Source organism: Mya arenaria, chromosome 8 (assembly GCF_026914265.1).
Source record: "Mya arenaria isolate MELC-2E11 chromosome 8, ASM2691426v1".
Lineage (NCBI taxonomy): Eukaryota > Metazoa > Mollusca > Bivalvia > Myida > Myidae > Mya > Mya arenaria.
Window position 1 is genome coordinate 28,601,218 of NC_069129.1, and position 24,747 is coordinate 28,625,964.

General features: G+C 34.2%; 2 protein-coding genes across 8 annotated transcripts in view; one reads left to right on the top strand and one right to left on the bottom strand.

Annotated features, from left to right (window-relative positions):
• Nucleotides 1-461: 461 nt before the first annotated feature.
• LOC128244929 (GMP reductase 2-like) lies at nucleotides 462-9,094 on the bottom strand. The gene is made up of 7 exons (XM_052963083.1): nucleotides 8,950-9,094; nucleotides 8,210-8,329; nucleotides 7,048-7,131; nucleotides 5,676-5,849; nucleotides 4,628-4,816; nucleotides 4,035-4,237; nucleotides 462-2,774 (listed from the first exon to the last, which is right to left on the bottom strand). Exons 1-7 carry the CDS (start codon nucleotides 9,034-9,036, stop codon nucleotides 2,576-2,578), a joined length of 1,056 nt encoding a protein of 351 aa, XP_052819043.1. The 5' UTR covers nucleotides 9,037-9,094; the 3' UTR covers nucleotides 462-2,575.
• A 90-nt stretch (nucleotides 9,095-9,184) lies between these two features.
• Nucleotides 9,185-24,747, top strand: part of LOC128243369 (endonuclease/exonuclease/phosphatase family domain-containing protein 1-like) — a 34,407-nt gene continuing 18,844 nt past the window's right edge. Inside the window, exons 1-2 of one of the 7 annotated variants that reach the window (XM_052961116.1) lie at nucleotides 9,185-9,259; nucleotides 23,194-24,502. In XM_052961116.1, the coding sequence (XP_052817076.1) occupies nucleotides 23,556-24,502 (947 nt within the window). In that variant the 5' untranslated portion in view covers nucleotides 9,185-9,259; nucleotides 23,194-23,555. Of the gene's footprint in view, nucleotides 9,355-12,476; nucleotides 12,581-16,219; nucleotides 16,359-16,469; nucleotides 16,580-16,976; nucleotides 17,248-18,290; nucleotides 18,411-23,193; nucleotides 24,503-24,747 lie in introns of those variants that run through there. The other 6 variants (XM_052961122.1, XM_052961120.1, XM_052961121.1 and 3 more) reach the window with 6 other exon arrangements.

A 24,747-nucleotide genomic window follows, 5' to 3' on the forward strand; every position in this document is an offset into this window, starting at 1 on the left:
CAGCCAGGCGCAAATAAATCAAAATTAACCAGTAACTATTAGTTCGGCAGCCAAGTGCAAGTTAAGCATAATTTATCATTAACCATTAGTTCGGCAGCCAGGCGAAAGTTAACCAAAATGAACCAATAAATTTAAATTCGGCAGCCATGGGCAAATAAAACAAAACTAGCCATAACTATTAGTTCGGCAGCCAGGCGAAAGTAAAGCAAATTGAACCAAAAACTATTAGTTTGGCAGCCAGGCGCAAATAAAGCAAAATTAACCAATTACTATGAATTAGTTCGGCAACCAGAAGCAAATAAAGCAAAATTAACCAAATACTATTAATTAGTTCGGCAACCAGAAGCAAATAAAGCAAAATTAACCAAATACTATTAATTAGTTCGGCAACCAGAAGCAAATAAAGCAAAATTAACCAAATACTATTATTTTGAGACATGAACAACAAAACAATATGTTTAATGTTATGTATTCTCTTTTCACAAAGGCAAACAAAAATATACATGTACAAAATAAAAAGCGGATAAATAAAATGGAACACATACTAGAAAACTCTGACAATGTTCTTCATTCAGTGACATTTTGTTTATATCAATAAACACATCAATCATATCGATAACAAAATGAACTGAGACATAGGATGTCCCCAATCAGATGCTATAACGTGCCCAATTTTGTATGAAAACCAAGTAGGACAACTCATTCAATATTAAAGGCAGAGTAATTATTTTACTTCCTACACAAACATCGTACATGCATGCATCTTTGACAATAGCACATTGGTTTTCTTCGAAAAACAGACCTGCTCTTGAAATATTACAAACTGCATTGAAAGTAAATTATTTTCAATTCAATTTGTAATATTTTAAGAATATGATCTTCTGTAAATCTACCCAAAATGAGCTGCCTATGAAAGATTAGCAACAACAACAGAAATCAAGTAAAAACAATAAATAAAACAATAACAATTCCTTTTTTTCTAATACTTTAAGTCAGCTGTTATTGATTTTAATCAGGTGAAGCAGTAGATATAAACAGTGGCTGGCCCAGAATAGGCTAGTTTACAAAATATATTGAACACCAAAAATTTAAAAAAAAATTGTTAGTATGGACTTAATTAAACAAAATAAATTGTAAACATCTCATTAGACCATTTAGTTTTGTAAATACATATTAACAATCTTTAACCATTTCTTGCAAGTTGGTGCAAACAAAGAGCATATATTATTCATCATTATATCAACAAAAAACGTGAGGCATAAGTACTTACTATACCTGTAACTGTTTTTTTTAAAAATAAAGATGAATTATTCTCAGTTAAAACTATGCGAGCATTTAATACTTGTCATAAAACAGTAAAATCAAAGCTGTAGAAGAGTGTAAATCGAATGCCATGCTTTTGAATGATAAGTGGTCAACATTTTATTTTGTCCGATGAGAAGGCAGTATTTCTCAAGTTTTCCAATACATCTGTTTCAGTAAATCAGCAGTCAAATCAGGTGAAGCATAGATATAATCAGTGGCTGGCCCATGAAGTAGATAGATAATACAACAAAATGTAGACCACTTAAAAGTTTAAAGGTACTTGCATTTGTTATGCAATCCAACCATTTATTTTTGTAAGTAGTGACATACTAGCAACCTTAAACATTTCTTAAGTGTGTACGGTTTTCAACTAAAAATACTGTTATCCAACAATGCTAAATTCAAATGATATAAAAAAATACAATACTGATTTACAGGACTATTAAAAATAGTTCTTTATAAGAACTGGAAAGTAAATATTGTTGATGAAAACTAAATAATTTATAGTGAATCTACAGCCACAATAATGATGTTTTTTCTTTCATTGTGTTTAAATGTTTGTCGTATCTGGTTAATTAAAAGATGTACTATAAATTTACATTTTGTAATATAATACAACAAAAACACAAGAAAAAAATGTGTAATGGAAAACAGAATCAATAAAAGGTGCATTTTCAAAAAAAAAACATAAGAAAAGAAAATGAAATTCTTAAAAAAAAATGTTCAAATAAAAAATAAGTAGATCTAGTGTTTTAAAGTATTCTAATATAAAAATGAAAATTACCCTAAAGCATTGACATGAACACAACTGTAACATAAATGCCACTTAAAGTGTGTAACTTATTTCTTCAAATCATTTTGTTCCATACCAATCAGAGCATATTTTCCGATCAGGATACACCATTTATGTTCAAAATTAATTCTGATGACAAACTCTTTTTTCTTCTATAATAGAAGCTAATCATGATGTATTACTTGTATAACTTTTTTTCTTCTAAAACATGCTTAGTTATACTTCAACTTTAAAATGATCGTTTTAAATGAAGAAATTATTTGCAACAACACTTCATAACAAATAATAAAAACACAAACAATAGTGTCTGAATGAACTAACACATACAACAGATCACTTGGTCAACAATCAACCAATCAAATAAAGGATATCTGGGTTAAAAAAACTATTAACCATTCAGGAAATGGTTAAAAATAAACCAATCAAAAAAGAGATTTCTTGATCAACAGAAAACCAATCAGAAAAGAGAGATGTTCATCAGTGTTCCTTGGTGCTTGCAGCAAACACTTCATTCAGCTGCTGGGTGACACGGATGAAAGTTGTGCGTCTGCTTAGCTCTTTCAGTTTTCCTGCACCGACATATGTACACGTGGAGCGAACACCACCAAGAATGTCCTGCAAAGTGTTTTCTACCGGACCTCGGTACTCGATCTGTACAGTTTTACCCTCGGACGCTCTGTGAAAAAATACATTAAAGTTAAAAAGCTGAAGTAAAAATCTTAAAACCTTCCTTAAATAAGATATTGCTTCAAGGATAAAATAAAAGTTCAAAATAATACTTATATGTTCTTAGTTTCATGTGCATATCTTGTATGATTATAGAGTTATGGCCAAATTCTTGATCAACAGACAACCAATCAGAAAAGAGAGTTGTTCATCAGTGTTCCTTGGTGCTTGCAGCAAACACTTCATTCAGCTGCTGGGTGACTCGGATGAAAGTTGTGCGTTATTATTTTTTAAAGCCAGAGTTATGAATTTCTTGAGAGATTTTTGAGTTATGGCCAAGGATACATTTTTAATATGCTTATGTTGCTAGGGCTATCACAATACCAAGACTTTTTTTCAAAGAACAGACAAGCTTAAAATCATATTCATTGTTATCTATAAAAGGGATTTTGTGTTGTCTTTACAATTGGTTCTTCGATGAGCATGGCACATGCGAATGCCAACCAAATGTCCAGGTGTTTTTTTTTATGAAAATTAATAGTTTAAGCCCGGAATTATAGTTACTCGGGTTTTCCCAGCCTAATCCTCCGGTACAAACAAAATTAAACCGTTGTTATATACACACGTTACTTCGGAGACAATAGAGTCATTGGACTGTTACATGAATTTCAATAGCTCGATATTCACCTTTTATTTGTACCGGCATGGGAAAACCCAGTTAAGTTAATTCCGGGCTATATATATTGGGCATATCTTATGTAAAAACCAGAGTTATGTGCCTTCCTTCACATGTGCTTATTGCTTTAAGTCACATGTGTACTAAATTCATTTCAATGTCTTGAAGATTCCCCAGTTTATTTATTTTTTACCTTGCCAACGATGACACCAAGGATGTCAATAAAAAAACGAGACAGATATTGTTAATACATGATCTATAAATAAACCGTCCATGGTTGAGAATATAACAATTTTTTCCTGGACTGGAAAAAACAACGCCATATTGACCTGTCTATTTACTCCTAACAGAGGGGGAAAATCATGCCATAAATGCCATATTGACCTGTCTAACCCGAAACAGTTTGTCATTTGATGTTATATAGGATAATAGGGTATCCTGTAATGAAACAGTTATCGAATCATTAGCAATGAAATATGCAGTTCATATTGAAGCAAAATTATAACCACCCCAATCAATAATTATTTCTTGGTCAATATGACAGCATATTTTACAGCTAAAGAGAAGATTGTATATAATTTTTTCATAACATACCTGTATTCAGCCACCCCGCCAGCATGTTTCTTCATAGCCGTAGCGGAACTCATGCCATAAAAGATCTTGTACTTCTTCCCATTCTGCTCGACCATTTCCCCACCTGACTCCTCATGCCCAGCAAACATCCCGCCCAACATGACAAAGTCAGCACCCGCGCCGAAAGCTTTTGAGACATCACCAGGACATGTGCATCCCCCATCCTTTCATTATAGAGAAAAACAGTTAACATTTTAAAGTGAAGACAAGAGAGTCATTGCAAGGACCGCCAATGCTGGTCTGTTTTGCACCTGAGTCAAACAAGGGGAGTATATGGACAATTATTAATGCAAAAGTCATGGGCATTGAAATTCATGAGCGTATTGTTTCTGGTAATCATGTGTATCAAGTTTCATATAAATACCTTGAGAGCTTTTTGATAATGGCCAAGGTATAAGTTTTGAATGACAACATTGATAATGAAATACAAAGTACCAATTTCAATTTTACATGAATGGTCATATTTTAACTTTAAAATTGTTTCATGAAATGAGCAGTCACACAAAAAATAAACTAACTTGACAACTGAAAAAGAAATTGTGTTGAAAACTTACAGAAATAATATGTCCACCAAGTCCATGAGCTGCATCAGCGCACTCTATGACGGCACTAAGCTGGGGATAGCCGACACCTGTCTTCTTACGGGTGGTACACACGGAGCCTGGACCAATCCCCACCTTGATAATGTCTGCGCCTGACAGTATAAGCTCTTCAACCATCTCACCCGTCACCACGTTTCCAGCCTAGCAGAAAAAAATGTTTTGCGATGTGTTTTATTTTCAAACCTCATACCTGTTATGAACAGTAACTGTTAATTCATTTTCTGGGGAGGTTGCAAATTTTGTTCATGATATTTCACTAAAGTGTAGATTTCAAGCCTAGGGGTAACATTTAACCTTCTTCTCAGTATGCCTGTATGGGTTTTATCATAATTCATGTGTATTTGTGGATATATAGAGTCCCTTACAAAATTGATTTTAGTTGAAGTAATCAATGCCACTTTAATCCATTGATATCATATATCCCAAAAGGTATTCCAACTTTGCAATACAATGAAGTATCAAAATTAATGTAACTAGGTACAAGAAAGGCTTATAAGAGGGTCAGTATGTATGTACTGGTATAGGAAGTTAAGTTAAAGAATGGCTTTTAAGAGGGACTTAAACTGTGCACTGATTGGTAGGTTACAGAAAGGCTTTGCAGAGGGACATAAATATTCAGCAATACCAAAGTCCTGAATTCAGGATAATCTTACACTTGCATGCCTGTTAGTTAATATTATTTTAAAGGCCTTGTTTAAGAAATGTTTGGCCTGACAATCCCCTGCTGTGCATCTCCGGCTAATTGCACTGATGACACAGAAGGGGCCAATTTCCTGTGTATTTGTTTATTGGCTCAGTGCCATTTAGGGTCCATTTCTATAATAAAACATCCAAAACTGCACAGCAGGATACTTAGATCAGAGATCTGATAAGACAATTAGGCAATTAGATTAAGATCAATACACGAAGGTTGTGTACAATACACGGTTTGTGGGGGGTGGGGGGGGGGGGGGGGGGGCACTTATAGAAGGCCTTTTTCAACATAAATGAAAATGTATACCATAATTGTATGGTTAGGAAACTCTTTTCTACAGCTCTTCACAAAATGCACAAAGTGTTCCGAGTAACCATTGGCAACGTCTACACACAGGAACTTGACTTCTGGAACGGCATCGAGAATCTCCTTCAGTTTCTTGAGATCATTTTCACCGGTACCAGTGCTGGCAGCTACATGCTGTTTGGGCAGAATGTTTATACACGTATTCAATTATCACATGGCATATCTTAAAAGGAAACATCTCTGTTGTTAGGTGATAAGGAAAATAAGACATTATGATGTCTTCATTGATCAACTCCTATTTTCCAATAACTAACTTTCTTTTGAGGCCCTTTACATTGTTAAAACATTATTTCTGTTATTGGTAAATGGATAAATGTAATCAATAGTTTGATTTTAAAATAAGTTTATCAAAAAGGCCCTATTAATTGTTAAAGGAAGTAGACACCAGATGGTCCAAAAGTTGGCAAATTTATACAGTATTTCCTCAAAACAAGCCTAGAATTGTCAATGGGAACTACATGTAGTAGGAGGCCACGCACCGATAATATATAATTTTACTAAAATCATTATAGTTGCTGTCTCATCTGCGTTACCCTGTGTAAAAATAGCCGCTATGGTTTCCCAGTTTAAATCATATCTGTTTATGAGAACAGATAAATATACCGATTAACTACGAAATATGTGTCGTAAGAGATGAAATGCATCAGTTAGTAAGGTTCAATGCGTTGTGCACAAGATATCAATTTTATGTAAGTTTTTAACAATTTTCTTGCAGTCGTAACATCTGTCTTCTAGTCCCTTTAAGACAAGATTTAAGTTATTGGTAAATGGAAAATGTAATCAATAGTTTGATTTTAAAGTTTTAAAGTTTATCAATAATGGTTTTTCATTCGGTCTCAGCAAGTATGTCACATGTCAGCACATGGGAATGCGTGCATCTAAGAGTTAAAACTATGTATTCACTTTTTTGAATAAGGTTACTCATAATAGAGAGAAAAGCAATCTCGTGTATACTTCTCTTTAAGTCTGTGTTTCATGCAGAATATGGCAAAAAAAAATAACCAGGTATTGCGATTCAGGTTAAACAAATAATAATGCCTGAACCTTTACACATAAAAGTTAAAAAACCAACATAACATGTTTGTGTGATTTCAGCTGATATTCCATTCAGATTTTAGATATTATAATTTAATACAACTACAAGACACTTTGTCAATTTACATTAAGAAGCTTACTATAAAGAATTAAGTAAACATATAAAGACACAAGTATCTAGGGAAGATAATTGCAACTTACAACATACATGTATACAACATGAATCAGCTTAAACTAATGTCAAGTTTTCAACCCTAACTACAGTGATGAGTCTTACCCCAATAATGTCCTTGTTTTCTCTGGCGAACTCCTTCCATTCCTCGACAGAGTAGTGTTTGTGTATCACAGTAAACATGAGGTGCTGGAAGAGAAAGTAACCAGTATGATGATCTAAATCAGGGATGTAACTGACCTTGCAGCTGAAGGGCTGAATCCATTTCAGCAATGGGTGTTGGGGCACTTTAGGCCCCCAATGGGGGTCAAGGGGGTGAAGCATCCTGCCACAGAAGCAAAACTGGCTTTTAAAAAGTCCTTTTGAGGGCTCTCCTGACATAAAATTTGAAGCAAACTGGAGTGTCAATACTAACAACAATCAAAGTAGTAACCAAAATTAACAAGTAAAAAGAAATGTCAACTGTAGTATATTGTTCCCAATGTTGTGAAATTTTGCGCGAAATTCTGAACTTCAAGGTTATAATTTTAATCGTCAAAATTCCAAAGAAAAAAACACCTACAAATAAACATTACCTTTGCAATACTGTTTTTTTATTGACAAATTTACACTTACTTAAGTACTTCAGCATTTAATTTAGACTCAACCCCAAAAATGTAATTACATATAATCATATCATCGGAGAGTCTAGGTTGATGAAAAATTGTGAGTCAATCCTTTGAAAGGTCAGTTTTAAATTTAATTTATGTAAGCATGGGATATTCATGAGCAGACTCAGACAGCTCAGCATATGAACTTAAGAGTGTTTTTTATTACTTTAAATTGGGGGAGGTGTTGAAGAGAGGCCTAAAATTTCAAAATCCAAATTAATACTTTTGGTGTTTATGACATGAAATACATATATTGCAATCTTTATACACTAATTTTTTCTTTTTAGTCTATTCCTATATAAAGGATTTGTTTATTGTAGATTTCTAAAAAGGTGCGCCAAATTGTATGAAAACATAGCATAATTTCGGAAATGACATTGTTAAAATATTGTTCCAGACTAATCTTTAAACAATGGAAAATATCAAAATGTTATTTCACTGTTTGTTACAGTGACACATCGTTTTTATTTCACAAATAAATCTCTTAAAATGAACCACAAATCATGTAATAAATACCTTAAAACATTACATTAAAAACTTCTATTGTTTTATTTATAAGTTGTAAATGATCTAATAGAATGACCCTCTAATGGAGTAATCTCAATAGACACACATACTTTTCCAATTGCCTTGGCCATCTCGAATGTTCCAGTTGTGTCCATGTTGGCCACCATGACAGGAATCCCTGTGTAAGTCTGGCCCGAGTTTCGGAATATAAAGGTTCTAGTCAAGTCAACCTGTAAATAATGGTTCAGAATGGCACCTGAAACTATTTTTTTGTTTGTGACCTGTACATACACATGTACACACATACAAAACTAGAACTTGGCAGAGCATTACAAAACACTTACGTAATATTTAACAGTCTTAAAGGGGCATAACTCTACAATCACTAAAGCCATAGTTAAGGACCATTGTGTGTATTGTCTTGCACACTACAGGTTTGAACTTGTACTTTTTTTGAAGTTATGGGCAAGGTCATCAAAACAGAAACTTGGTATAATGGGTTGACATACATGTATATAGACTAAAACGCTTACATAGAAATAACTAAGATAATTAAATTGGTGATGCAACAATCCTAATGACCTGAATAAAAGGCTAATAGCATTATTCATTTATTAGCATTAACATTTTTTTCCACATGTATGTCAATCCAAATGGTTGGTGACGTGAACAGACAATGAGTGTGGAACACTGATATTATCAGACATAAATATGCAAGCCTGGTTAGAGTTGTAAAGCTCAATGCGTATATGATAAACTTTGGAGGGAAAAAGTTCATTGTTTATCCGAAACAGTTTATATCCGGAATATGACCACTTCTAAGGTTATTATGAAAAAACGCGATACTTACATCAGATCGACTTCTGAGAGTGCTCCTTTTTGGACGAAATAAAACATCTTTGAAGTCCAACTTCACGTCATTGTCGATTCTTGGCATTTTGGCCGTTTATTTACTTAAAATCGATGAGCAAATGTACTCTGTGCGTCCTTGCCCTTTGTCGTTCCGCTGATTGATTGCTGTATCCTAGCTCGTCTGGGTTGCGTTTCACACACTAATGAGTTACAGGGAACCTGCAGATGTGATCGTACAATTTTATCTCCACTGGGAAGAGTTACTCGAAAAAAAACAATATTTGTGTTATTTGGATTGCATTGTACATGTAAGCATTTGATAAGCGCATTATAAGATAAACATCTATTGTATTGCGATTAATGCACTGTGTTTATTAGCATAGTGCATTTAATTAATAGACAGGTAATGGGTGAAAATGTTGTTTGTTGATTTCACTCAATCACTGTGCATTGTTTTGATTGTTTAGTTTCATTGAGTCACTCACTCACTCAGTCACTGTTTATAAATTGTTCCCCTCTTGCATAAAATGAATCTATATCTTTATTAATTATTGGGTAATGCACAAATATATTGGTCAAATCAAATTTTATTTTCAGTCGGTATGACTAGCCCAAATAATTGTACGTTGACGGATTTTTTCTATGATATGGCAAATCCTTCGTTAGGGATAAGAAGAATCCCGTAGAACACGTCTGTTATTTTAGACTATCAGTATGACATAACAGGGAAACATTAGCTATGAATAGCTATTGACCGACTACATATAAGATAAGATAAATTTTATTTTAAGTCGGCAAGTCAGAATTAACAATATAACATAAGCGACTAGCGCTTTTGAACCGACTATGATATTACTATATTGTAACGAGCATACAGTACACTCCACGCAGAACTACCACTTTCCTCGGTGACTCGGCGGCGTTTTTAATTTATCGCGGATTTCCGCCGAGTTCGCAACCTTTTTCCTCGCTAAATTTCGCCAAGTTGCACCGAGTTAATCATTTTCTATGGAGGGTTTTATTGCCGGTAGCGCCGGTGATCGTATCGATTTATTGACCTAATCGCGGAACTCCACGTTTTGTGCATAGCTACTACAGTACATTGCTTCTGTTAAAACAGTATTGAATAATTAGATAATTAATTTTTCAAAGTACAGAAAGTTTCTTTGTAAAAACAATTATCGAAAATTTCCATATCAATTTTCATCATCATCGTCTAACAACTGTTGTTTTTCACAATATGTAATTAAAAGATATACCATAGTGTGCGTTTGTGTTTGTTATTGTCATCTTTCTCTTACTATACTAAGGTGTTGAGAACTTAATTAGATTGGAGTAATGAAGGTGTTGAAAACTTTGTAAGTGTGAATATTTTTCGGTCTTTTTTTCCTAATTTGCATTTTACCTGACTTATTAATTAATCCGTTTTTATCAATGGTTCTAAACTTATTCATTACGCATATAAGTGTAAATCCTTCATCAAGTTAATTAAAATCCCATTAAACACCATTTTATACATGCATTGAAATGAATAACACATTCTATCGGCTCAGATCAAACAGTCACACTGTGTGACGTCACATAACTCACAGTTTTACCCACGAGGATCTCATGGAGAGCATGTATATTGTTATGCAGGATTAATGTGTCTGGGTGGTGTTTTCAAATGTAACTGAAGTATTGCATTTCCAACTTTAATTCATCACATTAATTAGTTACCTATATCATTGAATGTGTTGACTTTTATTGATGATTCAATAAGTATAACTGTACATATATAATTGCTTCTTACAGTCTATAAGTGTGGTACAAGTTTTAAAGTTTATTGGCAGATCGTTTTACAAAAATGTCATGTCTTTGTTTTCTTAATCCCTTGATTGCCATAGTTGTTTATTTAATCCTCCAATAAATATTTCACACTTCCTCTTTCTTCATGCAATACATCGTTTAGGATGGGTATTTACTAATTAACTTGTCACAGTGGTGTACGTATACGGTTAGGTAATCTAGCCAGGATAAAAGATGAAAATCAATAATCTTTGTCTGTGAAACTTGGTAAGTGTGAAAGTTACGATTGATATCCTTTGGGTGTCCGAAAATTGGGTATGCGAAATAAAAATTTATTATAAACAAATACGGGTGTAGCAAAAATTACCAAATAAATTAAACAAAATAAGATACAGTGTGAGATTCTTATCAGTTTTACTCCAAGTTTCGCGGTGTTTTTACCCCCGAGTAACGCGGCGATTGTAATTATACGGTTGACTGATTACCCTCGGTGGGTAAACGAGTAAACACGACGAGGAAAGAGGATTATGATCAATTGGATGTCGTGTCTGCGATGACCAAAATCCGCCGAGGAAAACGGAAAGTGGTAGTTCCGCATGGAGTGTACTGTATAAAATGTGTGTACGAACGAGTATAACAGCATAAGTCAACACATTTAAGTATCGTAAATTATTATTATTATTATTTGCTGTTAATATTACATGTAAATCTTAGAAAGATCATGGTACGTCATGGATGCTCTACGCAATATTACAGTGTTTTGTTCCAACCAATTTGGGGCGAAAATTTGGCCCCAATTACAAATGCTGAAACATATTTTTTCTGAAATGTTATGTTTTTACAATTTAATGAATCTATTAAAAAAAGACTGCAAATGATTTTTAAGTCGTTTAATGTATATTCTTGTTCAATCATCAAATTTCATAATGGAAAATGAATCATAAGAAACATAATGGAATAATGGAAGTTCTAATGTCAACTTTGTTTCTGACGAATGTAAACCCTCTCTCAGAATCAAAATTTAAATAGTTTGAAATATTGGCAGGTGGGTTTGGGGGTATTCACACGAGAAAACTATAACAATTTCTAGTTTGAAATGATGCATTTTGAATGTATTTTGTTATTTTTTTCTCCGATATTGGCATATTGCCCCCTTCGCCCCTGGATCCGCTGGTGGGGATTGCGTATAATTTAGGTTGTACTAGGTTTCAACTGGGGAATATGTAAAGTGTGTATGTATTTATAATCATATTAAATTCTAAATTTAAATCAAAACAATACAACTTTTTCACCAAATTCAGTTATTATATTCTGTGAAGGCAGTTAAGGGTGCCAATATGCATGGTAGTCTATTTGAGGGCAGAAGGGTGCTTCTGAAAATGGACAGCTAGGGTGAGCAGCCTTCCATATCTCTTAAACTAAAACCTTACTTTATAAAAGTAATACAAATTCTATTGAATCTTTTTTGTACAAAAATTACATGTATACCCGCTATGTTAAATGTACTAAATTATCATGCGGTATGCAATTAAATGTTAACAGCATTGATGCTAGTTGCGTGTAAATGTTATAATGTTATTGATCAATGGTTTGTAATAATACAACTAACGAGGCGTAATACAAGTTCAAGGTATAATTACAAGCTGAACACACTATATGTGTTGGTTAAACTATTGAAAGAACAATCATTATTTTGTAGTGGCTTCGTCATTTATTTTTCAAGGATGATTAAACTTGTTTGTGCAGTTTTAATTTTTACATGGTATGTTGGTGGTTGTTTACGTTAATTTGCATTAATTAATGAATTGAAACGTGGCCAGGCTAGACGTAATAAATAAATTGTAAGTATCATGGCATTTTTACTGTTTTGTTTTTAAATTTGAATTTTTCAAATTTTTAGCTCACCTGAACATTTTGAGAGCTGTTGTGATAGGGTGAGTGTCTGTCATCAACATTTTCCTTCAAACAACTTCTTCTAAATTAAACCACTGGGAAAATTTCAACTGTAAAAAAATAAAGAATCAGAGAGTATGAGAAGGGCTGTCTTGTAGAGAATCAGTCATCGAAATTAGACTTTTGGATCAACAAGCCGAATTATTATACTATTGCTTGGCATCAAATTTTTGAACAAGCCCTGCTACCCGGTATATAAAATTCAGAATTTGAGCAAGCCCAGAAGACATTTTACCAATGCAGGGCTTGCGGGCTTGTGCTAATTTCGACCACTGGAGAATCAGACAGTTTGAGGGGCTCTCTTGATAATGCTCAGAGAATACAAGGGGCTCTTAAATTAAGAATCTAGGAGTACAAGGGGCTCTCTTGTAAAGTATCAGAGAGTACATTGGCTCTCGTGTAAAGAATCAGAGAGTACACAGGTTTTCTTGTAAAGTATTAGAGAGTACATTGAAAATAAGAGTATGACCGGGTCTCTTGTAAGTATCAGACAGTACAAGGGGCTGTCTTGTAAAGTATCTGAGAGTAAAAAGACTCTGTTGCTAAAGCACCAAAGGGTTCAAGGTCTCTCTTGCATTTAGTAACAGTGCATACTGGAGCTTAGAGCTAACAGCACACGATGCACCCGTGGTCATGTTATTCTTATTCAACGTATTGTTAAGATATATTCTATATGATAAACTTGTGATGTTAAGCATTAAAGTGTTGTGCGATTTATAATGAGCCAAAACACTTATAGATGAAACAAGTTTTTTCTTTATTCTGGAGTAGTATTCAATTGTAGAAATAAGCTCAACTTAAGCCTCAGGCCAGTATAAATTAATTGCTAGATTTTCATCCATATTTTTATGCCCCCTTTTGAAAAAAGTGGGGTATATTGTTTTGCACATGTCGGTCGGTCGGTCGGTCGGTCTGTCTGTCTGTCGGTCGGTCGGTCGGAATACCAAATGGTTTCCGATCAATAACTTGAGAACGCTTTGACCGAGGGACCTCATACTTGGTATGTGTATTGGTCATCACCAGCAGATGAACCCTATTGATTTTGAGGTCAGTGGGTCAAAGGTCAAGGTCAGTGTGACCTTTACATGAAAAACGGTTTCCGATCAATAACTTGAGAACGCTTTGACCCAGGAACCTCATACTTGGTAGGTGTATTGGTCATGACCAGCAGATGAACCCTATTGATTTTGAGGTCAGTGGGTCAAAGGTCAAGGTCAGTGTGACCTTAACATGAAAAACGGTTTCCGATCAATAACTTGAGAACGCTTTGACCCAGGGACCTCATACTAGGTAGGCTTATTGGTCATGACCAGCAGATGAACCCTATTGATTTTGAGGTCAGTGGGTCAAAGGTCAAGGTCAGTGTGACCTTTACATGAAAAACGGTTTCCGATCAATAACTTGAGAACGCTTTGACCCAGGAACCTCATACTTGGTAGGTGTATTGGTCATGACCAGCAGATGAACCCTATTGATTTTGAGGTCAAAGGTCAAGGTCAGTGTGACCTTAACATGAAAAACGGTTTCCGATCAATAACTTGAGAACGCTTTGACCCAGGGACCTCATACTAGGTAGGCTTATTGGTCATGACCAGCAGATGAACCCTATTGATTTTGAGGTCAGTGGGTCAAAGGTCAAGGTCAGTGTGACTGTAAGCTGAAAAAAGGTTTTCTGATTGTCCATATTTATGCCCCCTTTTGAAAAAAGTGGGGTATATTGTTTTGCACATGTCGGTCGGTCGGTCGGTCGGTCGGTCGGTCTGTCTGTCTGTCGGTCGGTCGGTCGGAATACCAAATGGTTTCCGATCAATAACTTGAGAACGCTTTGACCGAGGGACCTCATACTTGGTATGTGTATTGGTCATCACCAGCAGATGAACCCTATTGATTTTGAGGTCAGTGGGTCAAAGGTCAAGGTCAGTGTGACCTTTACATGAAAAACGGTTTCCGATCAATAACTTGAGAACGCTTTGACCCAGGAACCTCATACTTGGTAGGTGTATTGGTCATGACCAGCAGATGAACCCTATTGATTTTGAGGTCAGTGGGTCAAAGGTCAAGGTCAGTGTGACCTTAACATGAAAAACGGTTTCCGATCAATAACTTGAGAACGCTTTGACCCAGGGACCTCATACTAGGTAGGCTTATTGGTCATGACCAGCAGATGAACCCTATTGATTTTGAGGTCAGTGGGTCAAAGGTCAAGGTCAGTGTGACCTTTACATGAAAAACGGTTTCCGATCAATAACTTGAGAACGCTTTGACCCAGGGACCTCATACTTGGTAGGTGTATTGGTCATGACCAGCAGATGAACCCTATTGATTTTGAGGTCAGTGGGTCAAAGGTCAAGGTCAGTGTGACCTTTACATGAAAAACGGTTTCCGATCAATAACTTGAGAACGCTTTGACCCAGGGACCTCATACTTGGTAGGTGTATTGGTCATGACCAGCAGATGAACCCTATTGATTTTGAGGTCAGTGGGTCAAAGGTCAAGGTCAGTGTGACCTTAACATGAAAAACGGTTTCCGATCAATAACTTGAGAACGCTTTGACCCAGGGACCTCATACTAGGTAGGCTTATTGGTCATGACCAGCAGATGAACCCTATTGATTTTGAGGTCAGTGGGTCAAAGGTCAAGGTCAGTGTGACTGTAAGCTGAAAAAAGGTTTTCTGATTGTCCATATTTTTTTAATGCATGCACAGATGATTGGGATTGATGTATAAATGTTTGTATAGAAATGATTTTCTTTTATGTTACTATTTTAGTTGGGCATTTATTTGCCTTCTTAAGTTATCATAAGTAGATGACCTGCCTCATATGCATCCAATGACAAATCAGCTGTCATTTCAGTCCATGCATATTTCATTCAATTGTCCAAATATTTCTGGCAACTTGGCGCTCAGGGGGCATAATGTTTGACAAACATCTCTTGTTTTTTTAAATTGGGGCAGGGGGTGATATAATTTTTTTCTTAGAATATTGATTCACCATTAAATAAGTGTTCATGCTCTTCTTTATTTCATAAGGGAGCATATACATGACTGTTTCTAGACAAATCAAGAACATGATTGTAACATTATTCTTCATTTTTTACTTGTGAATGTTTTACGTCAACACCGTACTTATGAATACCGATATGCAAAAACTAATGCAGACTCTACCGGGTAGTTCATTATTTTTATTTCAGTCAATGAATATTAAACGGGCAGTGGAAAAGAGAGGGGGCAGGCAGGGATTAAAATGTAGCAGTTAATTTATGCCTTTAGTGAACAGTTTGTAAACACAGCCAATTGTTAATAAACTGTTTGGAGGAGGTTCAAGGCCTAATTATTGAGCCACATTGATTTCATATAAGAGGAATGATTGATAAGCAAGTGCTGAACCATGCAGGGATATGAAATGTTATATGTAAATCTTTGATGAATGAAAATTCGGGTAGGTGGGAGAGGAATGCTGAATAGTGTTTGTTCGATTATTGATGGATGTTTTTCGGTTATAAATGGTTGATAGGAGGGGTAGACTTAAACATCCAAAAACATTGTTTAAAGCAGACCTCAGAGTACTTAAGCAGATTGTAGTGGGTGCATTTTGAGGGTTGAAAGAGGAATCGGGTACTTAAAAGTACTCACTGCATTTGGATGAGTAACCGATAGAAGTTATAAGTATGAAAGACGTTTTATCTATAAATAACTTCACATTGTTTGAATGCTTAGTATTGAAGTTATTGTTTCAATTAGTAATAAGGATAATTTTAATCACGTTTTAACGGAAGTGTAATCTTAAGGAAGTTATTTTGGTGTTAGTTAGTATTTAAGTGTGACTTAGTGTAGAAGAGAGAATGATTAAATCTATAGGATATTTATGTGAATAATTCATAGACAAGGTAAAAAGAGATATTTATGTATATTTCTGCTTTATTTTATTGTAAAATAATCAACAGCATATTACGTTCTTTGGCAAGGTTACATAATTGATGGAATGTTCAATTAACTTTATTACTCAGCTCCATTTCTACTGCATATTTTATTGTAGGTGGGTAAATTGGTGTATAATATTATGAATACAATATGTTGTTTTTTTATATTTAATTCCCATTATTTTGGTGTTGATTTGTAGTGAAATGTTTAAAAAATATGTAGAAGTTTTCAAACTTAACCAAATCGATAGCCCTGCATGCATGGTTTAACGTAACTCATTAAGTCCTCCATTTTGAGGAATTTAAACCTTGAAATTCTGTTAGAAAAGAAAAGATCATTTTCGCACTGGGATACATCATTATTGTAACTTTAACGTTTGGAGTTATTTGGAGATATTTTAGCCATATAAATTGTAATATTAATCATAATGCCTCTGCTTATTATTTACAATTCATTTTAAGTAATACAATCTTATTGTGTGAAAGTGGGTTTTCCCGTAGCCACAATAATGCGCATTAAGGGAACTTTTTGGACAGTTATAAGTATATCACGAGACGTCTGAATAACATTTTTTTTAAAGACTTTAAAATCAGCTGTTTAGTGTTGATATGGACTAGGTTTTTCCCCAAAGAAGGTAATTAATATTGTGTCCTCTTTGTACTCTTTAATATTTTTGAATCCTCTTTTGCTTAAGATCGTAAATTTCTGTGTGTTACCCATTTTTGGCATATTTAAACTTGATGGGTGTCCAAAGTGAGCACTCTTAAATTAAGCAGGGTAAGGTTTACGGATTAAGATATCTTATTATTTTGAAAGATACAATGCCTTTAAGTAGCTTTAGGACCCAAGTTATTGAAACGTCAGTCTCGGTCCCTTATAACAGGATTTTATCACAGTGATTTGATGGGAATGAACTCCTGCTTTGGTGTCATTTGACCTGTACAAAATTTAGTGACATTTAACCTAAAAAAAATAATTTTTCTTCAGATTTATCAAAGGGGTTCCTCCTACCAACTATCTAGCATAAATTTTAACTATGAATTACTGCAGTTTTACAATGTCAGAAAATCTCGAATTATGCTAGAGGAAAATCCGGTATTAAATACATTTTTTTACATGATAAAATGCATTTTCATGATGCACTGTTTTGTTTTATGATATTGTAATATTGCGCAAAGATACTTGTTATGGCTTGACGTCAGAATAGTAAGTGGAAATACGATAGTATTGCATGAAGTGGAATATAAACAATTAAACATATTCTGATCTAAGTATGTATTAAATTTCCTGCAGGTGTATGACGCAAATGTAATAAAATTATATATAGTAATGTAGCAATGAATTATAATTACATGTATATCCAATTTTATTTTTTCACCATCTCAGACCTACATGTACCTGTATGGTTGCAGTCCAGTTCTCTGGTGGGGTGGTGTTGGTATTCAGGATTAATTGATATTTAGCACCTCTTCTGCTCTGACTTATCATAATGAATGTACAGTAGTTCAATGAATGACTAACTAGTTTCTCCAGATGTATTGGAAAAAGATTAAGCACAGAGTTATGTATTGGATAACTGTCTAACTGATCAGTTATCAGGCGGGGCTTATCAGATATGGGGTTATCTTCTGTTCATCTGAAGTGCTAAGGTGAGATGTGTATCATTTAGAGGTCTTAGGGTTACCAGGAACTGTTACATTGATTTCTTCAGTACATCTGGATTATTTATGGAGTTGATTTGTGTTGCTGGTTGGTTTGTGTTTTAGGTGTCTGATCGACATGTCATCAAGGGTTCAGGTGAGCTGTATGTTTAGTGAATCCATATGTTTGTTAATAATGTGATCTGGGGCAGTGATTATGAACAGCCTCAAGTACAAGTCTAGACTTAGACTCAAAAACATTTTTTTATGAATGAACAGAAATTCATCTTTGTTTCAGGTTTTTTTTTACAAAAATATATGTAAATAATATAATTTTAAACATTAAATCATGGTAAATGACGTTTATTGTTAATTATAATTATTAAATTGTAAACAATGTAAATAATTTTTTTATTTATAATCCTGGTAAATGATGTTATAATGTTATTTATTATAAATACGGTAAATGATGTTGTTATTTATAATTATGGGAAATGATGTTAATTATTACTATCTGGTATCATCGTTATTTTGTTGGCTTGAAGTCATGAATTTGTATCTAGACGAACAGCCTCAGATTTCTGAACTAAGCGAGTTGAATCCCCAAAGAATGGCAAAACCATTATAGAAGTATCAGATATAAATGGGAACCTAGTATTTACATGAAATGATATTACCAGTATTACAGAATAACTGATCTAGATGAATCCAGTTTCAAATTGTTAGTTACGGTAGGTTTTTCAGACTATATTTATGTGGTATGATGAAACTGCAAATTCAGCTTCTACAGTTTAATGACTGCAGACACGTAATAGGTAATCTTTTATATTATTGTCCACGCAGGATATATGGGATGAAATTTGAAAGAGAATTTCGTATTCAAGCTAGGGGCAGTCAAATTGCATCCTCTGACATGAGGGAGTACTGTTAAGACAGAACCATTTGTTAACTAAGTCTGTTTTCAATTCTACAATTCAGTAACAGCAGAGCATGCACACAGACTTTTTGTTTTATAGCTTGTCTGTTTGTTGAAGGAAAAGGTCAAGGCTTTGTCAATTAGCCTTGGTGTCAAGGTAATAGCCGAATCACTTGATCAGCCTTGGTGCCAAAAGGTCATAGCCTTGGTGTCAAGGTAATAGCCTTCACTCGATTAGCCTTGGTGCCAAAAGGTCACTAAGCCTTGGTGTCAAGGTAATAGCCTTCACTCGATCAGCCTTGGTGCCAGAAGGTCATAGCCTTAATTGGTGTCAAGGTAATAGCCTTCACTCGATCAGCCTTGGTGCCAGAAGGTCATAGCCTTGGTGTCAAGGTAATAGCCTTCACTCGATCAGCCTTGGTGCCAGAAGGTCATAGCCTTGGTGTCAAGGTAATAGCCTTATTACTTGATCAGCCTTGATGCCAGAAGGTCATAGCCTTGCCTTTGGTGTCATCAGTGTCATCTTAATGCAAAAACCTTGGCCATAATTAAATTTAAAAATAATAAACATTCAAAATATCAGAATTCAACTTGGTAAACAAGTTGCCAGCTATAATAAGCAGATTTCCAGGAAGAACCAAATAACTCTGACTTGAGTAATTGTTGAGTTAGGCCCCTTTTAAAAAACAACAACACAATAAATGATAAAAATCAGACGAGTGATGAAATGTTGGTTTAACAGTGCTCTTGTTTAAATGTTTCAAGCTTATAAATTTGTTTGTTTGATGTAGATTTGACCAAATTGTAGTGTTTAATATAAGTAACTTGATTGACATGAAAATTCTAAAATTGACACAAAACACCGTAATATTTCCAATTTTAAGTAGAGTACTTTTCCTAAAAGAGCTGGAAAAAACACTGTACCCAGAACAACATATTTGACACTGCATGCTTCATTGTCTGTGCCATTGATATATTCGGCTGACTTTCGGTATTGAACAAAGCACAGTTTTACATGCAATGATATAGCATTCTGTTTCCGGTGCTCATGTATTTTTTAAAGATTTAAAGAATGAATGGTTTTCTCACAAGTGGCATCAGATTATAGTCGCATGCTCCTCAATGTATTTACCCTGAGTATTGATGTCTTGGAAATATAGCCTTAAGCAACTTTTTTCTGTGGAGTCAGATACAAAATGGGGATGGAGATGTAAGAATATTTCTATGGCAATTAAATGATTGTTTGGTTGTTTGGTTCATTGATTTATTGGTTAGTTGATTGATTGATTGATTGATTGTTTGTGTATAGTTGGTTGTTTGGTTGATAAGTTGTTTGGTTGATTATATATTAATCATTCATTCATTTGTTCGTTTATTCGTTCATTCATTCATTCATCAGTCCGTCCGTTCTTTTATATTCATTCATTCATTCATTCATTCATTCATTGACATTCATTCATTCATTCATTCATTCATTCATTCATTCATTCATTCATTCATTCATTCATTCATTCATTCATTCATTCATTCATTCGTTCGTTCGTTCATTTATTCATCCGTTTATTTGTTCGTTCCTAATCATTCATTCATTAGTCATCCATTCATTCATTCGTTCGTTCGTTCGTTCATTCGTTTGTTCATTCATTCTTTCATTCATTCATCAGTTCGTTCGTTCGTTTGTTCATCCAATCATTCATCCATCCATCCATTCATTCATTCATTCATTCTTTCATTCATTCATTCATTCATTCATTCATTCATTCATTCATTCATTCATTCATACATTCATTCATTCATTCATTCATCCATCCATCCATCCATCCATCCATCCATCCATCCATCCATCCATCCATCCATTCATTCATTCATTCATCCTATCATACGTTTGTTCATCTGTTTATTCACTCATCCGCTTATTCACCCGCTCACCTGGTAGGTCGGTCGGTCTGTCAATTTCATTTCATTCATTAGTTTTTTTGAACTTCATTGCACAAGTGCGTAAAAAGGCAAGTGTGCTGTGTTATTTTCAGACCAAAAGGAAACCAAGGCAGTATTGTAATTTGCCTTATTGGGTAAAATCCCTCAATTTTCTCTCCCAGGGTTATCAAGATATCTGCATCTTTATGGCTTAAGGAGGCTGTCACAGAAAGAGAGAAAAAAACTGAATGCAATATTTAGTTCCTATCTGATGTCCATTAGGGAGAATAAGGAAATGGTAAAATGATTATACATGTGTGTTGTGTACATGTTTGTTAACTGGATATTGTTGAGGACAGCATAGCACAGTTTTTCATGTGATGTATGGATATATATTTTTTATTTTATGTTATTTAATACATGTATATAAATAATACAAATAAATAGGCACATTCAATCATTAAATCTTGAAAAGACAAACTGAAACAATATGGGAGACTCCTATATTTTAAGGATTATTTTTGTGCCAATGTTTTATTTTTCTGAATCCACTCAGAGATGTTGCTTGCATGAGTGTAAAATTCTTGAAAATTTGTAAAAAACGTGTTTGGAATAATGGTCTAATGTTATGTTTATTTGTTGTATTTTGACAGAATCACCACAGAACTTCATTATTCTATAGAGCCATTTGATCAATATATTACATTAAATTATTATTATGGAAATAACTCTTATATAAATGACTATAAAGGGCTGAATGCATTGAATAGATTGCTTTCTTTTCGATTTTAATATTTTGTGACGTCACGAGACGATATTATGAATAGGCACATTGAGTACATGTACACTCATAAGTAATAAATTAAGTCATTCATAAAACAGATGACCTAAATATTTTGTCAGCAGTTTTAAGCAGATTAAATTCAAAATCACATACTTCATTAATATTAAAGCTGCACTCTCACAGATTGAACGTTTTGACAACTTTTTTATTTTTTGTCTTGGAACAAGCTAATTTTTGCAAAAATCCATGGAAACCAAGTATATTAAGACTGCTGACAAAAAATTATATTGCAGATTTTTATATTCAACTTCAAAAATGTCCAAAATGTTTTACCGTATGCACTTTTCTTATAATTATAAACCGTAAGTAATGGTTTAAGCCATATATAACATTAATTTTCAAACGTAAATATGAAAATCTATGATCTGATTATTTGTCAGCAATCTTATATCATTGGTTTGCAGATATTTAGCAAAATTTCTCTTTCCATAACAAAAAAATACAAAAGTTGTAAAAATGGTATATATATCTGTGGGACTGTGCAGCTTTAAATCAAATTCACCTAATACCATTTTGACCTACTGGAATAAAATGAGGACAAATGCAAACAAAAAATAAAGATTTCATTTTGAGGTTGATTATTTCCCCGTGACCCGTATTATTTTTTTTATCTGATCGTTATTTATAATAATGGATATTGATAAATGTTTCAGATAAACACATTCTCCTGTACCTGTCACATGAATGATAAAACGTTATTTACATTCATATGTATGTTTCAGCACAAAACCTTAGCTGATAAAGAGTGGTTGACTGATAATTATATACTTTGATTTAACTGCAATATCGATGCTATTTAACTTTGTTACTTTCACTGTTTACTAGGTCACTGTTGCATGAAGTTCAAAAATATAAGGTTAAGTGCAAAGCAATGTATAAGATTTTATAACGTTTTAATATTTCATAGTGACTTTTTAGATGTTTTTATAGTGATTATTGTTAACTTTATCGTTGTAAACTTTTCAATCTCAGCTACTCTTGAAGTTTCATGGACACTTTCGGATTTGCACGTCATATTTTAAATTTTGAGAGAACTGTTTCAATGTTTTATTTTAATATATGGACATATTATAAAAAATCACCTTTAAAAGTTTACAACAATGTTAGCATAAAAACTTTCTGATAAACCAAACTTATAATTATGTGCTAATATTTTTGGTATTTTCCAATAATCATTATGTGTTTCTATTTTTAAATCTGCTTATTTTATTTAAAATGATGTCATTTTAATGTCTTGATCACACATATTTTTTGTACTTTCAGGTGGAAAACAGTTGCCAAAGTGACTGAATGGTAAACATACGCTGACATTGGACAATTAGATACCAGCGTTTCATCAGATGTGATCAATTATTATGCAGGAAATACATACTGTAATGGATGTGGTTTGATATCAACAAGTGATGTTCAAAGTACACTTATATTAACTTTGTTATCGGAGTGTATCTGTAGTGTTAACCGCTGTGGTTTTCAGTTTTTAAAATGTATAAAGCCACATATTGTGGGATACCACAAATGATGTTACATTTAAATTTTAAAGCTAAAATGCTTAATGTCTGAAAATGTGGAATAGTTGTATTTTGAGATAGTTAAGGAAAAGTTGGACTAAAAACTGTGAATAAACAATGGGGGCTGTAAATAGCTGCTGTATTCCTCGAAAAAGTGGAATAGAGGAAGAAAAAGTTGCGAAGAATGGTTTTCGGAAACACAAGCGCCAGTTGAGTGCAGCTTTCAACATGACGCTGTTAGACGAGGAAAATAAGGCCTTGGTGAAAAACCAGCTTGATATCAACACTGCTACTGAGGAAGAGTTAATGACTTTGCCAGGAATTAATCGAGTCACTGCGAAACAAATCGTTGATTATCGACGACAGATCCGGGGGTTCAAACTTGTTGAGGATTTAGCGTTGGTTTCAGGGGTGGGTGCAGTGAGGCTTGAAGCAATCAGGCATGAAATTATTGTGAATAAAAAAGTAAACGGGAATGGTTCGCCCGAAAATGGTAGAATGTCAAACAAGCGTGAAAGTAGTGGCCCGAGGGTAGTGAATTTGAATACCGCTAATGTGTTTCAGTTAATGAAGGTGAAGGGTATCGGACAGACTTTAGCAGAAAATATTGTGACTTACCGAGACAAAAAGGGGCATTTTACAAATATAGATGACTTGATTAAGGTTAAAGGCATAGGCCACCATGTTTTAAGTGCAATCAAACCACAGTTGACGCTGGATGAAAATGTGACTAGCGATAGTGTTTCATACTCCTCGTCTAAAAAATCGTCAAATTTGAATAATAGTGCAATACCAAGCAGAACGTCTGACATTTCCTTGAATTCGGAGAATAATTCCATTAACCCACCAAACGAGTGCTCAAAGGGTTCGCTGGAAAACTTATTGGAGACATTAGGTCCATTTTCTGAGAAGGCAGAACGTCCTGCTGTTGATTTTCCGACATTTAAGTGCAATAATCGAGGTGCGGTGAGAGTTGCGTCTTGGAACCTTCAATGTTTCTCGTCAGATAAGGCATTAAACCCTGGAGTAAAAGATGTCGTATGCATGACCATCTTGGAAAATGGGTAAGATCGATGAAAATGATGATGGTATTATTAAATATAAAGTCATGGGTTATAAAGCTCTGGGCCCCGTTTTATCATAGTCGTAACGTTTAATACGCTGCTTAGGGTGCGTAAATGTCCTTACGATATTTTTATTTCGTAACAGAGGTAAAAATAAGCCATTTTTTAAACGGAGTCAGGCCTAGAACTGATGACCTTTTGAGGTCTTAATACGATCTTTGTTGAAACTAGAGCCCAGGATTCAT

Bases quoted from the DNA above. Each gene is read 5' to 3' on its own strand.
- LOC128244929 (XM_052963083.1), bottom strand. From the start codon at position 9,036: ATGCCAAGAATCGACAATGACGTGAAGTTGGACTTCAAAGATGTTTTA. The intron at 4,238-4,627 runs GTAAGTTTTCAA...CTATAATGAAAG, and splicing joins TTGGTGGACATATTATTTCT to GATGGGGGATGCACATGTCC. The intron at 2,775-4,034 runs GTATGTTATGAA...ATTTTTTCACAG, and splicing joins GGCGGGGTGGCTGAATACAG to AGCGTCCGAGGGTAAAACTG.